The following is a 14,965-nucleotide window of genomic DNA, read 5'->3' as shown; positions in this document are numbered from 1 at the left end:
ACAAACTGACCAGTCAGCCACACACTTCGTTTGGAACCAGAAGTACACAATCAGGCAGCAGCAGAGACCCCCCCCCCCCCCCCCCAAAAAAAAAAAAAGCGCAAATACGGTACAGTACTGTATTAAACATAAACTACTAAAAAAATAAAGGGAAGGCAGCATTTTTCTTCTGCATAGTAAAGTTTCAAAGCTGTATTAAATAAACTTTTGAAAGAACTGAAATGTTTGTAACCCTGAAGAAAACATTGTAGAGTTACAAACAACCTCCATTCCCAAGGTGTTCATAACTCTGAGGTTCTACTGTAAATGATACTTCTCCCCTGGAATATCCAAGTTTGACCCTTTTACAACAACACTGGGAGCTACATCCTACCTTGCAACAGCTCCCAAAGAAAAAAATTCACTTTTTGGGTTTTTATGTGACATGACTGCAGTTCAAGAAAGTTCAGCAGAATGGCCCCGTCACCAGCAAACCTTCTCTCCGTCACCGCTATGGATGCACTAATTGGCTCCCTGTGTGTCTCAGTAGATTTGATGCTGCTTAGCTGTTTAGTTGTAGCTTTTTCATTGAGGCTGAATGAGCAAGCTAAGGGTTTCATTTTACATTATGAAGGTTCTTTGCAATTGCAAGGGTTAGAAACTTTAAAGAAGAAAAGCTGACTGTGAAGAAATAGTAGAAATATGGAAAAGAGCTGCAACACTCTCTGGGATTCTGCTTAAAACATCAGAAGCATTCTCTCTGAAATGCATTTAATACATGTCTGCTTAAATATTTTTATAAAAGACTTTTTTTTTCTGGATCACTCTCCTAATAACATCCTCTCTGTTGTGTTGCACATATATAACTGTGAAGAGATGGTGTATAATTTAACTTATGTATAACATTTAGCAGCATTCTTCTAATGTGCTTTTGTACAAATTCGGCAAAGCTTTTTTGAGGGCCTACGTTTTTGCATTCTGCCATGTACGTGTGTAGTTGGGATAGTCTTCTAGCAGTGCAAGAGCCTCAAAACTATACTTGATCAGCAAAACTCACATGGCAGAACTTCATTTGAATTGACAATACATCATTAGAAAGACAAGGTGGGTGAGGTGATATCGTTTATTGGTCCAACTTTTGTTGGTGAGAGAGTCAAGTTTTTGAGCTACACAGAGCTCTCCTTGTGGTCCAGGAAAGGCACTCAGCGTGTCACAGATAAATGCAAGATTGAACAAATAGTTTAGCATAAATAGTTAGCACATATTCCAAGGAATCATTCAAGGTGAAGTGGTCCATTAACACACCTGCAGTCTAGGACAAAAAGGGGGGTTAGTGGGTTACAGATTATTGTAATAAGCCATCAGTCCAGTGTCTATAGTAAGACCGTGATTCTTAGTATTTAGCAGAGTTATGAATTTAAGCTCCAAGACTCGTCTTTTGAAATTATTGTGCAGTTTTGAGAATGAGGACTGATAGGTCAGATATAGCGTGATCGCTTTGTGAATAGTGTTCGCCCACAGATGATTGGGTGCTTTTGTCTTTCATTATTTTCCTGTGTGAGTTCATTTGAGAGTATAGTGATTCTGGTTTCACCCACATAGTTGTTTCTGGAGCACTTACGTTGTACCTCATCCAGTGTTATGATAAGCATGTGTAGGATCCATGAATCTGGAAAGTTGGGTTGTGGGGGGTGTTCCTCATTGTAGCAGTGAAGATAAATCTGCGGGTTTTGCATCTCTTGTTCTGGCACGATCTGGTGCCACTTTGAGTTGGTGTGTCCTGGTCTGTGGGGAGTTTACTTCTGTTGATGATCTTGGAGAGGTTGGGGGGTTGTATGAAAGGCCAGAAGAGGGGGCTTTGGAAAGATTTCTTTCAGAGTGGGTTCCTCGCTGAATATGGGTTGTAGTTGTTTGATGATACCCAATGTGGCTTCCAGTGTGGTGTGGTAAGTGACAACTTAGGAGTGTACAGTTGATGGGGTTTTTCTGTATTTAAGCAGGTTTTCTTGGGGTATTTGGGTGGCCCGTTATATGATGTGCTCTGCTTCTCTGGAGTATCCTTGTTGGGTGAAGGTGGTTTAGAGTGTGTTAAGGTGTGTATCCCAGACTTTCTCCTTGGAGCATATTCTGTGGTATCTGAGTGCGTTGCTGTAGATAACAGATTTGTGGCTGTGCTTGGGTGGATATGAAGGTAGGTGTGTTGATCTGTGGCTATAATGGTGGTGATACATCATTGTCGCATGAAATTCTTTAGGGAGGACCAGATCTGTGTCTTTTGCTTTAAACAATTTGTCCCTTTCCCACTTTAGGACTGTTTAAAAGAGGTGTTGGAGATTGTGGAATTGGGCATCTCAGGAAGTAAATCCAAAAACAGTGAACAAGAGGTCAAGTACAAAGGAGATAAAGAACCAAATCCTGCGTCAATGAGGGTGAAGGATGCAGCTGAAGCTACATTAACATGGTATGGTATTCATCAGAATATGTCAGCTGCCTGGCAGGATTTTGCTGCTGGGGAAATTAGCATTCAGAAGAACACTGTTTTAATGGGTGGGTATGATGGGTGGTAGACTGGGTAACTTGGAATGGATAGATATTTTTCACTTGCTAACTTTACAAGTGGCTTGCAAAAGGGGGTGACTTCCTTCTCTTTTGTTCCACTTGTAGTAAATTGTCATACAGTTTAATGTGAACTATAAAATGATTCCATGTAGTTACCAAGATAAATGTAACAATTCACCAGAAACTTGCAGATAAACTAGGTATTGCATAAAAGTACTTATTCATATATTGCTGTAGTCCAGGCACTTTCCCTTTATCTATGTAAATAAAATTTATTAATTGGGGGGGGGGGGAGATTTAACTATTAAATATGCTCATATCTGGTGGTGATTTTACTTCTGGCCAGCTTTTTTTAAAGGGCATAATTTCTGGGGGAGAGCTCAGGTAGATCCACAGCAATCTCCTACCTGATCTCTCCCCCAGAAATTACGCCTTTTAAAAAAGCTCTGTCAAGATGTAGTATCACCAGACATGATCATTCCCTCATTCACTGTTCTTGGCCAGGGAATTTCTTCAGAAATTAAACCCTGAGGTGGTGCTGTTCCATTGGTGGAGACAGATAATATCTGGGGAAATAGTAAAAGAATAATAATAAAAAAAACCACCCTGCATAATTTCACATTATTATTGATTATTTTTATCGCAGTAGTGCCCATGGACCCCAATCTGGGTCAGGGCCTCCATTATGCTAGGTGCTGTACAACCACATACGAAGACCTGGTCCTCGTCCTGAAGAGTTTGCAATCTGAAAACTTCAAAGGCTGAACTCCTCAAATTAGGGGCCAATTTTATGAAGGATCTGCTGAATAATTTCTGTTCAAAGTAACACTAAAGCAGTGATAGCAAGCACACCTACTATGGCTGCTACAGGTGCTTGGGATTCAAGAAGGGATTAGGAGTTAAACACTTCAATGGACAATAAGAATATTCACAGATATATACAAAAAGTTAAAATAAATAAAAAAGGGGTAGAAATTCTCATGCTTCAAAGCATTCCCAAACTGCTGATTTCCTGTGATAAAGAAGTAACTTCCCGCATGGACAGGTTATTTGTTCCTCATGGGGTTTCTTGCATTGTCCTCTGAAGCCTTCAATTATTGGTCCTTGTTTGAGACAGGACTTGGATTATGTGGATCATTGGTTTGATCAGTTGTCAAATTCCTATGTCAGGATGCAAAGGGAACAACATGTCTAAAAGTTCCCATCTCAGACAGGATCAAGATGCATCTTTTTAGGATGTGTTGTTGACTGAATTCTTCTCTGATTTGCAGTATTATGCAGTTACTTGGAGCATTTCCTTCACCCAGTGGCCCTGCCTCTCCTTGCAGCCTGGTGAATGAAACCACCTTAATTAAATACTCCCGTCTACCTACCATTAACAAACACAGCTTCCGCTACTTTGTCCTTGATAATAGTGTCATCCTGGCAATGTTGGAACAGCCTTTAGGGAATGAGCAAAGTAAGTTAAACATTTTGTGTCTTCTTGGTTCTGTAGATCAAAATTCTTTGTAGCATATCTGCAAAATGAGTTTGTTTTACTTAGGCGGTTCTTTTGCCTTTCACACACTGGAAACCTGTTCTACAGGGTGTTCCACTGAAGTGTGGAACACTGGCATGTAATTGCAGGGATTTATACAATAAGATCAACAAAGTGTCACTGTAGTTACGATGAATATAAACCCTGCCAAATTCTCCAACTAAATGTGCACTAACCTGTGAGATCGCATGCTTTTAGCTGACTGCTCCGTAAATACAGCTGAAGGAATAAAACCAGTAACACTTCAGTACATTTAAAAAGTCACACATTCCACTCCACAAAAGGGTGAATGCTTAAAATGTATGTCAGACTACATGGATTTGTGTTTAACTAGCAACTGCTGTGTGTGTTATTGATTTGCTCAGTTTAAGGCTCTGTTGCTATTAAATATTTTGGTGGGTATGGACTCCCAGCCGCTGTATTGCGTCATTGCTGTTCATCTGTAGGGTCTTAACTTCAGTTGAGCTCCAATTTCTAGCAGACACTGGGTGAGCCATTCCAGTGCCCTAGTGGGATTAGCTGTAAAGGAGATGTGCAACAGGGTATTTGTGCCATAACCCATGTCTCCTTACAAACTCTGCTAGCAGTTTCACGTGTACTTTGAACAAGAAGGGAATTAGAGTAAGATCTCTGCAATATCCTGCGCAAGCATGCCCTAGAGCTGAACAAACACTAGCTCCAAATCACTCTCTGGGCCTTCCTGTATAAAAAGGGGGACACTTAAGAGTGGTTCCATCCACTCTGGCAGACATGTTGACTGTATCATAAATAGGCATGTCAGACAGATCTAACAGTTAGCATGGGCACATGGTCCTTGTATCACTGGTCAATGGCCTTCTGGCTATGGACTAGTTCATTCCCATATGTGGGACTGACCAGGATCAAGGAAATCTGAAGAATCTCTGTAATCTTTCCCCAAAATGGGAGACGTGATACTAGCCTATAATTACAAGGTCATCAGTATGAAGTGATGACTTTAGTAGGGGCCTCACCCATGCCTCAGCGAGAGTGGCTGAGCACCCTATCCTCAGGTGGACACTGACAGTGTCCACCACAATGGGCCTATCATCTTTGCCAGCCAAAAAGAAACATGGGTCCAGTTACCAGGTTGTGGCCCAAAGTGCCCGTAGCACTGCTTTAATTTCACTGACCATCACTAGCTTTAAATTCTAGCGGATAGTTTTGTCCCATTTGGACACTGATGAACACCTGCACCCATATCTATCCAATCGAAGCAAGTTTACAATAACACTCCTTGACTTTCTTAGAATAGTACACACACTCTCTCAAGTGAGCAGTTCTTCTCTCTCAGAATAACGTTGTGTTTGTCCTAAGTTGTCCCAATATCACTGGCATTAAAATCCTCCAAGGACTGGTCCAAATCCATGTTGTTGTTCTCAGATGCTGCTGATGTGTCAGGGCCTGTACAGCAAAGTAAACGTACAAACTTGCACATCCCTCTATGAATCCACTTGCTGCACATCTGAGCAGGCAGCAGATTTTTTTGATCTTCTGGCCTTCTGCACACAGACATTACAATCTGTTCGCTGCATTGTGATGAAACTGACCACTTCTCGCAGTCGAACCAAGGTGATCTGGAGCAAGGGTATAAGTCCACTTGGAATGTTAAGCGAGGCCAGCAGAACAGTATTTCCACGTTGCAGCAAAGATCATCCTTTATTTTTGCTACCCTTCAGGGATCTGTCTTATGGGTCAGATGGGAGGAGTTACCCTGAAAATCACACAAGTTTACATGGTGATATAGTATATTGAAACTTTTACGGGTATGAATACATTTGTCTGTCTGTGCTGATCACTTAAGTGTTTGCCAGTTGCATTAAATTATTACATAATATATTAAAATATGTTTTATCTGTGCACTCTGCAGATGACTCTTTCCCCTCTGTCACGGTTCTGATCCGTGGGGTGTCTGGAAGACTTGCGTGGGCCCAGCAACTTTGCCTTTTGCCAAGAGGAGCTAAAGCAAATCAAAAGGTCTCTATCAGAGCCCAATGGGAAATTTGTAACGTACAGACACTCGGCAGAAATTTCACTAAAATTGCAAAATAACCCACAGAATTGGTGACTGTATGTATGACTGAGTCACAGTGCCCTTAACTGTGGGTAATGATACACATCTCTGGTGCTCTTTACAAATTTGTTAACATACTAGAGTGTGAGTGTTGAACAAAAATGATGCTTACTTCCCAATTGTTTGTGTGTAAGGGAAACAGTCCCCTCATTGTTTGGAAAGTGTCATATGAGGGGACTGTATATGTCCTTCAGTGTTCAGACATTAATAGTTTGAGTGGAGGTGATGCCATAGCTTCTGGGACTCTTGGCTCTTGTGAACATTTTCCAGCATTATGGTTTTGACATACATTTCTCTGGCTTTTGGGGATGACTGGAAATGGATTTATTACAGTGAAACAATGAGACTCAGACTGTGGTTGAAATTTGGGGCTGTCAGCCTCCGCTGTCCCTTTTATATTTAGGTCACCTTGTACAAATCCAACAATATAGGGAACCCAAGCAAAACTTAAATTGCTCTTAGCAGTCTACCCATGGCTAAGCAAGCTTTGGGGCAGCATATAATCCTTGTAATGCTTCTAAAGCTACCCTGGCACTTATGCAGATGTGTCACTCAGTTGGGACATTTAATGGTATGGCAAGATAGTGAGGTTTGATAGAGACTATGGAAAGGTTCTCTTAGCATGTGAAATACTTGTTGGTGTCAGTGGGAGTGTAGCAAGGATACAGTGCTGCTTACTTTTTTAGCATTTTATACCTCTAAATTTAAAAAAAAAAAAAAAAAAGGGCAAGCTAGTAATGTGGCACACAGGGCAACCCCAAAGACTCTTATCCCGCGTAGCTTATGTGGCAGTGTGTTCCCACTCAGACTTTGGGGTTTGAATAACTCTGGTGGTCATGAGGACCTGATCATACTGCTGAGAGCAAAATACAGTAATTACAAGCTGTATGCAAGCTTCTTGCATACCTCAGCCTGTAAGTTCATCCTGACCTGCAATATCCCTCCTGTGCAGCCCTGGGCTCATCAGCCTGACACGCAGCACCCTTCCCTGGTCTAGTCATACATTCAGTAGGGCCTAGGTGGAGACAACCGGAAATAATCTTTAGCTCTCTTTAAACATTTATTAGAATTGGTTTAACCTAAAACTAAAGCAACCCCAGAAAGGCTTGCAACTTCCATGTAATCGAATGGGATTGGTGGTGTAGAGATTGTGTTGAAAACCGGGGTTCATAGGTACCATGAGTCGAACCACCATAATGAGTAGGACTGAATATCAAACTTTGCTTTAAAACTTATAATCCTTACAAGTGAATAACATTTAGTTTTCTGAATGCTTTCTTAATAAATAAATAAAGCCTATTGTTACCTATGGTTATGAATCTGTGATATTGTGATAGAAATAATTTTCTTTGTGTATAATATAAATGTATTGCGCTACAGGACAAAGCATTTAAATTGGACATAAAATTGTTCCCTTCATTGTAACAGATGTTTTTACCAGAACCTCGACCTGCTCCTAAAAATGATGTTGGAATCAAATACAGTGTGAGACACCGGCCCTTTCCTGAGGAGGTGGACAAGATCCCCTTTGTGAAAGCTGACCTGAGCATTCCAGACTTGCATGAAATTGTTAATGAGGAAGTAAGAGGTTTTAGTCTTTGATTATTTCCTCTGTTCTTTGCCCGTCAGCTTCAGAGTCCATTTGGTAAATTACACCCTTTACGTGGCACTTAACTCTAAAGCTTTCCTGTTGGAAAGGGTATTGTAGTAGAACGTTACCAACTTCTGTTAATGAGGTGACAAACTCACTGCAGCTTAGTGAAGTCTAGGAACTATCTAGGGATGATGGTAGGACCTGTGATATGACTCTACCTATTATTGGCCTATTGGGGAGCCTGACACACTATGATGACCTGAAGCAGTGACTTGTTTCCTGCTGCTGCTCCAGAGACAGAGGTTAGCACCTCTTCTGTCTCGTGAGAGCTCTTGTAAATGTGGCACTCTATTAGATTAGAGTGAAAAATGTGCTATCCTTCCAGCTCATTTGAAGGACAAATATTGGATATGTCGTTTGCCACAGTTGTCCTAAACAAATATGATACTGATTGGGGAGTTTCATGTCACATCCACTGACCCTCCTCCACATTGGTGGGACCTCACTGCTCTGTGCTCCCATAAACATGGGGGAGTGTTCCAGGAACTGTTCAAGCTTGTGGTTTGTTCCTCTGTGAACTAGCTAGGGAGGTGCTTTGAAATGCTGGGAAAGAGATGTTGCTGGAATCAGTATTCCATATCTGTGAAATAATGTGTTTCAGTTGGAAGAGCGGCATGAGAAGCTGAGGAATGGTATGGCCCAGCAAATCACTTATGAGACGTCTATAGATCAGCAGAGTGAAGAGGAGTGGCGCAAGAAGAGTTTCCCTGACCCTATCACTGAGTGTAAGCCCCCGCCTCCTGCCCAGGAATTCCAGACAGCACGCCTCTTCCTCTCGCATTTTGGATTTCTGTCATTAGAGGCACTGAAGGTGACTTGATATCTCCCTTCATATTGCACAAATAATCTCAAACACCCCAATACCCTCTAGGACAAAACAGTGTCATTGAGCAGCTTTGCTAATAGAGTTTTCTCTTGTGTAAATATACTGCTGGAGCTAGTCACTGTTATGATAGCTGTGGTCTGCTACGATATAGGGAAATGAACCCCTGAACGTCTCGGGAGTTCTGGAAGCCAGGGGTACAGCGGTCTAATGCTTCAAGCTTTGACTGAAGAGCTCTAACCAGTCTTTACAAAAGGTACCTCAATTGGGATAATTACATATTGTGTACTTGAAATTCTTCCTGCAATTTCAATTGGATGCCATAGTCGCTTTCAGCCCTAAACATTTCTGTAGGATTGCAGTATTCTGTTAAACAGATCCAGTTATCCATACATATATGGTTTGTAAGTTGCTACATAAAGCACTTTTGGATCCATATAATGGAAACACTAGCTAAATGTACAAGTTATTTTATGAGTTAGTACAGATAATCCAATTTTCAGATGGAAACACTGCCTCCTGCTTTTGGTCTCTCTATATCTCACCGTGGAGTTTGTCTCTAGCTCTGTACAGACTGTCAACAAACAGAGAATTGAGCTGTTGCAGAAATAATAATCACAAGAAGTACTTAGTGATTTCTTTCTTCCAGATGGTCTGCAAAACAAAGTGCATGTGGAGTTAAGCACAGTGTTTGTGTGCTACAGGTCCTCACTAGCCTGGGTGTGGGGGAAAGCATTAATATTAAAAAGTTCAAAATTATTTCTATCATTTCCATTCAGTGAAATCTCTTGGTTCTTCTAGAATTTCTTTTGTGAACCAGGGACACAGTGACATCAAATAGTGCAAGGTTCTTTGCAAAACCATACAAAACAAGGCTTTTGTGGTGTCACATTTATGTCATGTTAGAAATTTAAGTTACGGTTTTGATCTTATTTAGAAAAAAAATGCATTTATTATGGTCAATGTGTTTTAAAATGATTCATACTGAAACTATCAAAGAACATTACTGGTGGAAAGGGGTTTTTTTTAATAGTTAAAAATTTGAACTTCTTTGTTTTCTGGATAGGAAACTGCTAACAGCCGTCTACCTCCTCATCTGATTGCACTTGACTCCACTCTCCCTGGGTTTTTTGATGACCTTGGTTACTTGGATCTACTGCCATGTCGTCCTTTTGATACAGTTTTCATTTTCTATATGAAGGCAGGCCAGAAAACAAGCCAGGAGGTAGGCGAAAAATTGGAGCACTGATTGGTCTCAGTTTGTCTTTGCTTCATTTACCTCTTAGTTATATAGCAATGCGGTCTAATGACTGGAGCAGAGGACTGGGACTCAGGATTCTTGGCTCTGCACTGTGTTGCTGTGTGGTCTCCAACAAGTCACTGTGCTTTGTTTTTCCTCTGTAAAATGAGGCCAAGTACTAGTTATGTTTGCCAAAAGGATTAATAATGTTTTGTTGTCCAGTACTGGTCTAAATGTATAGAGACACACCTGTCTGCAGAACCTGATGTTAAAGGGACACTTTCAAGGTTCACAGGCCCAACGTACGACCAGTACCATAACTTGTTCCAGTGGTGTGCAAAGACCAAGTCACTTGCTTTTGTAGGCTTTCATTTCAAACAGAAATGTCAATGAATTGGAAAACTAAATGTACAAGTAAAAAGGAGTTATTGCTTTGTAAGGTATATGTTGCACTGACTGTACTTGTTTGCGTTCAAACGTTATCAGTAGTGAGAGTATCAGGGTAGAGGACTGCAGAGCCAAACAGCGACATCCTTGCATCTGAACTGTAGCTTGGAAACCCACTATTCTAAAAGAGAGTGTATAAATTCATCATAAGGAGACATTTTTATAGTGCCTTCCCCTCATTCCACACTTTAGTAGTGTAAATGTAGTTGTCTGTCACAGAACTAATTAATTTACTCCAGGCACCCTCTCCACATCTTAGAAGCTTGGAAATGTTTAGCTAACAAAATGCAGCACAACCTTGTTTATCTTAAACGCACGGTTGGAACATATTGTTACTGTTAACTGAAACCAGGATCATGCCACCTGACAACCTTTCAGATAAGTAATGTTTGGGTGTCGAAAGCCTGTGCAGCTGGCTTTTCCCAGGCCAGACACCTTAGTATGATAAAATAGGGCTAAGGCATGTAAGTTAAAGTACCTTATTCCTGCTGAGCCAGCTGCTCTGATCCATGCATTTTTATGGGCTTAGGCAAATAAAGATTTCTTAGTAGAAACCATAATCCTGCAGAGCTGGACAGCCTTCAGGAGCCCAACCAGCAGTCTATTATTGTGGGGTCAGTCCTGTAGACTTTGACGTCTGGTGGTAAGGTAGGAGGCCCTGAGCACATTGTTTCAGACTCTGTATTGCTGGTACCCCCAAATTATCCAAAGGTTTTGGGTATTCCCTGAGGTCTTCAGATAATGTACTTGATTTCCTGAATCACCTAACGTGCGCTAAGTCATGTGATCAAAGCCAAGTTAATAAAAAATACACTACTGTTCCTATCTCCACAGGACTGAATGGGAGGTGAGGAACTCAGGGTATTTCCACTTTCTAAAAGTACTGAGATTTAATTTTTATGGTGTTTGCACTGACCGTAATCACCTTAAGATCAAATGTAACCCCTTCTCCAGTGTTATCCAGTGCTACCCTAGATGAGTGGCTGAGCCCTATCTGCAGAGGGACAAGATCAGAGCAAAGACCAAGTGAAGTTTATTGCCTCTGAAATGCTAGCTGGCTGACACTATCCAGTTGTTTTTACTCTCTACAGCAAGTGAAGGGAGCTCTTTGAGCTAGCTGGAGAGGGTTTTTATCTGTTCTTGGGGCGAATTTACCCCCTTCAAACTTGTTGCTTCTGTCAGGTTCTGAGGGAGGACAGGTAGCAGCAGCTCTGTTGGCCTTCCCTCCGGGTGAATCAGCCCTGCATCATAAGAGGCCAGGATGGCACATAACTTATTCCTCTCTTCACCGGCTTCATTGAAATTGTCCCATGGTTTGTCTTTATGGTGGCCATATCCTCTTTTCAAATAGCACAATATAAAATTGTTTCTGTAGCCTTAGATACACATGTCCCATTTGCAGCTCTGACTCCTTCTCTGATTGCACCACTACAAGTGTTAGGCCTCATACTGTTTCCTTTCCTGGGGTGGAAACCTGTGATTCTCCCGCTCCTAGATTGTGTCTTAGGCTACAGTACCCTGTGCATTAACCATGTTTGTCCAGCAGGTCCAACTGGACTCCCTCTCTACAGTTTTTCCGTTTTGGAGTGTGTAAATAGCAGTAAATCAGTGACTCCAAACAGATTCTTAAAACAAAGTATTGTTTAATCTTAACAGTAGGAACAAAGCAGAATATAAGAGAAAAGGTTTTGAAACAACAAAGGCTTACACCATCCTCCTTGTGGGGACCGTGCTAGGTGTAACTTCCCTTAGCCTCTGGAGTCTGGGTTCACCTTTCCACTCCCTGAGAGTCTCTCTTAATTCAGGCCAAAGTTCTCTCCTCCAGTATTTTCTGAGCCTGGTTAAACCAGTTTGGGTAACTCAGCAGGAACATTTGTGTGTGTGTGTGGGGGGGGGGGGGGGTAGTAATGTTAGAGTCAATAGTCCCAGGAGTTTGCTGAGGAGCAGTTATCTGGGCTGTTGTCCTCCTTCTTGCCCACGTTTCTTGATCATCCTGCTCTTGAATTAACCCCATATGCATACGGTGAACGTTGCAATATCCCAGGTCACACACAGTATTCATGGACTGTTACAGAACAGCTCTGAATCTATCGTAATGCACACATAGCATCTTATACTACTGTACGACACAGCACTGTACACACGCAACAAAGTCCTTGAAAATCACTGATGCGAAAACTACCCAGAAAAACATACTGTAGCAGTGTGCTACGGAGGCAGAATAGTAAATTGACGTAGTAATGAGCAGCATTATGTGCTGGCATATATGTTAGGGGGTTGTAATCCCCTTTCTCTAAATATATTATTTAATTTTAAAATTTTATGGTTGATTTTAGGCAAGTATGCAACCAGTCCAAACTGCTGAATAGAACTGAAATATTTAGGAATTGGAAATACCTACACTTTTATGTCCTCTTAAGGAAAAATTAGCTTTCACTTGAGTCTGTGTACAGCTTCTATATACCACTTCTCCCCTGGATTTATAGGTACATATCAGCAATTTAAAGTGTATTCAGTACTTTTTGAAAGAAAATTATGCAGTTTGAATCATCGTGTAAGAACAGGTTCCATGAGAAATGCATTGGGTAAACAGCTGCATAAAGGTACACTAAAGTAGGACATTGCTGAGAAACAGTATGTTACTACATTGTTTTTCAGCGGTCTATCGGTATCAAAAGAAATTTTTGTGTGACTATAGTCCATATGTAGTAACAGAACCATTAAAATACATGTAAAGTCTGTGTCATTAAAACCTGATCTTCTGAGTTGCATTGCTTGCCTAGTTGTGGTATGGAAGTAGTGTATCTGACCACCCATGTGCAAATGTGTGCTCATCTCTATATCTGGAAATGTGTGCACAATTCTGAAACGCTGAACAAATCTTGGGCTTTCATTAAGGAAGCACAGTGATAACAATGTATTACCAGATGCTACACACTTCAGACAACTAACAGTTTTCCAACCTAACTGGTCTTGTGTCCCATCTTTATGGGCAGGGCTGTTAGTACCCGTGATCTTCTTTCGCCTTTTGGTAGAGCCTCACATATGATGTAATTATTTATCCAGGCAAATGGAAATGGCTGCATAATAGCTATTTTTAAAAAATAGCCACATAGTTATGCTCCAGAATGTAAATTTTCCTTAAAAACATCTCTAGCCTTATTTAGAGCTCTGAAGATCAGCCTTTCTAATGTGAATGAGATATAAACCCATTCAGTTGTGTATGCCTGAGTTTGCAGATGGCCCAGAACAATACTTCTGAGACTTGTGAACTCTCATATCCAATGCGGCTGAACCATAACCAAACACTGAATGTTGTTATTAACTGTCTCACTGCTGACCATGTTAACAAAGCTTTCCATGTAATGTGTGTATCCATTGTTGGATAGGGTGAAATGGAGCTCTTGGGATGGGTGGGTGCAAGGAGGCTCTTACTGACACTGTAAGCACATTGTTCTGGTTGTACAGTCCCTAGCACCCTGGGGCCCTGTGTGCTAGTGCTGTATGAATACTGCAGACCCTTCTTGCTCCATATTTAAAGTCCTCTCTCCCACGTCCCAGGAAGGAGAGAGAGATGAGCTTCATCCCCCTCCTTCTTCAGGAGACCTAACCGTCTCCTATGTGCTAAACACCACAAGTGCCTCCTACCCCTTCCTGCCTGCAAAAGGTCCACAGTCTCCTATATGCGTTTCAAAACCTCCTCCCGGCCTCAGTGATACCTAAAATGCAGCTCTTTGTGCGTTCTATAAAAAACCTGTGGAACTGGGCGTGGAGGGAAGAGTAAAACTGAACTCGGACTCAAAATAACGAGGCGTGGCAGAATTAGATTTTTATGTATAGTTTTGATGGATAATATCAGTGTTTATTTTTAAGCATTTGTAAAATAGATTTAAATTTTCACAGTTGCACAAAATTAAGCATTTTTAGCATTTTTGTAGTGTTTTCTTTTTTTACATTTTCAGTTGCGGGCAATTAATGGGTGGGTTCAGCCAATAATAATTAAATGGCAGCAGACATTGAGATTGAAAAAAGTTACACCTTTATAACCATTAAAACACCCATTGTCAACATATCAAAATACACAATGTAAATATCCCTAAATCAGACGGAGTTCTTAAGCAGCATTTTTCTTGCTTTGCCTGACTGTAAATTTCGATGATCTATGGAAATATTTTTTCATCAGTTTGTGTGCATGGTGGAAGTTTACTGATTTAAAAATCTAATCCTTCCAAGCCCAAGAATAAGCAAGGAACTTCATACTGATGATACGCACAGGATCAGGAGGCGAGAGTGAAGGGGACATGTCTGTAGGTCCTGCTGCATTATTTTCAGTCTAATGTGCTGTGTAAGACATGGGGCCTTGCCTTTATATCACTGTTCAGGTTTCATCCAGGTCAGCAGTGGTTAATTGGCACCGGACATCTCTGTGCCTCAGTGCTGCAATGAGATTTGCACAGAAAGACCCCAGAACTAAGTGAGGCTTTGTGTTGGCTCAAAAGTCTGTTCCTGATGCATTCATTACAGGATTAGGGCCCTGGGGCCTCTGTGGAATGAGTGGGAAATGTCTGTGTTGCCCAAAACAAAGCAAACAAACTCATCAACTTGTAATTGGCTCCCTCAGTCTCACAAAGAGA

The 14,965-nt window shown here is 41.2% G+C and overlaps 1 protein-coding gene across 4 annotated transcripts in view; it reads left to right on the top strand.

Moving 5' to 3' along the window:
* The window catches only part of RALGAPB (Ral GTPase activating protein non-catalytic subunit beta), a 118,070-nt gene that overhangs the window by 78,775 nt on the left and 24,330 nt on the right, over positions 1-14,965 (top strand). For all 4 annotated transcript variants that reach the window (XM_074970364.1, XM_074970363.1, XM_074970362.1 and 1 more), the window contains 6 exons: positions 2,289-2,440; positions 3,810-3,997; positions 5,964-6,070; positions 7,596-7,748; positions 8,423-8,632; positions 9,711-9,869. In XM_074970364.1, the coding sequence (XP_074826465.1) occupies positions 2,289-2,440; positions 3,810-3,997; positions 5,964-6,070; positions 7,596-7,748; positions 8,423-8,632; positions 9,711-9,869 (969 nt within the window). The remainder of the gene's footprint in view (positions 1-2,288; positions 2,441-3,809; positions 3,998-5,963; positions 6,071-7,595; positions 7,749-8,422; positions 8,633-9,710; positions 9,870-14,965) is intronic.

This window comes from Natator depressus, chromosome 13 (genome assembly GCF_965152275.1).
Source record: "Natator depressus isolate rNatDep1 chromosome 13, rNatDep2.hap1, whole genome shotgun sequence".
NCBI classification, from domain to species: Eukaryota; Metazoa; Chordata; order Testudines; family Cheloniidae; genus Natator; species Natator depressus.
The sequence above is the reverse complement of the archived record's forward strand: the minus strand, read 5'-3'. Positions and strand labels throughout refer to the sequence as shown.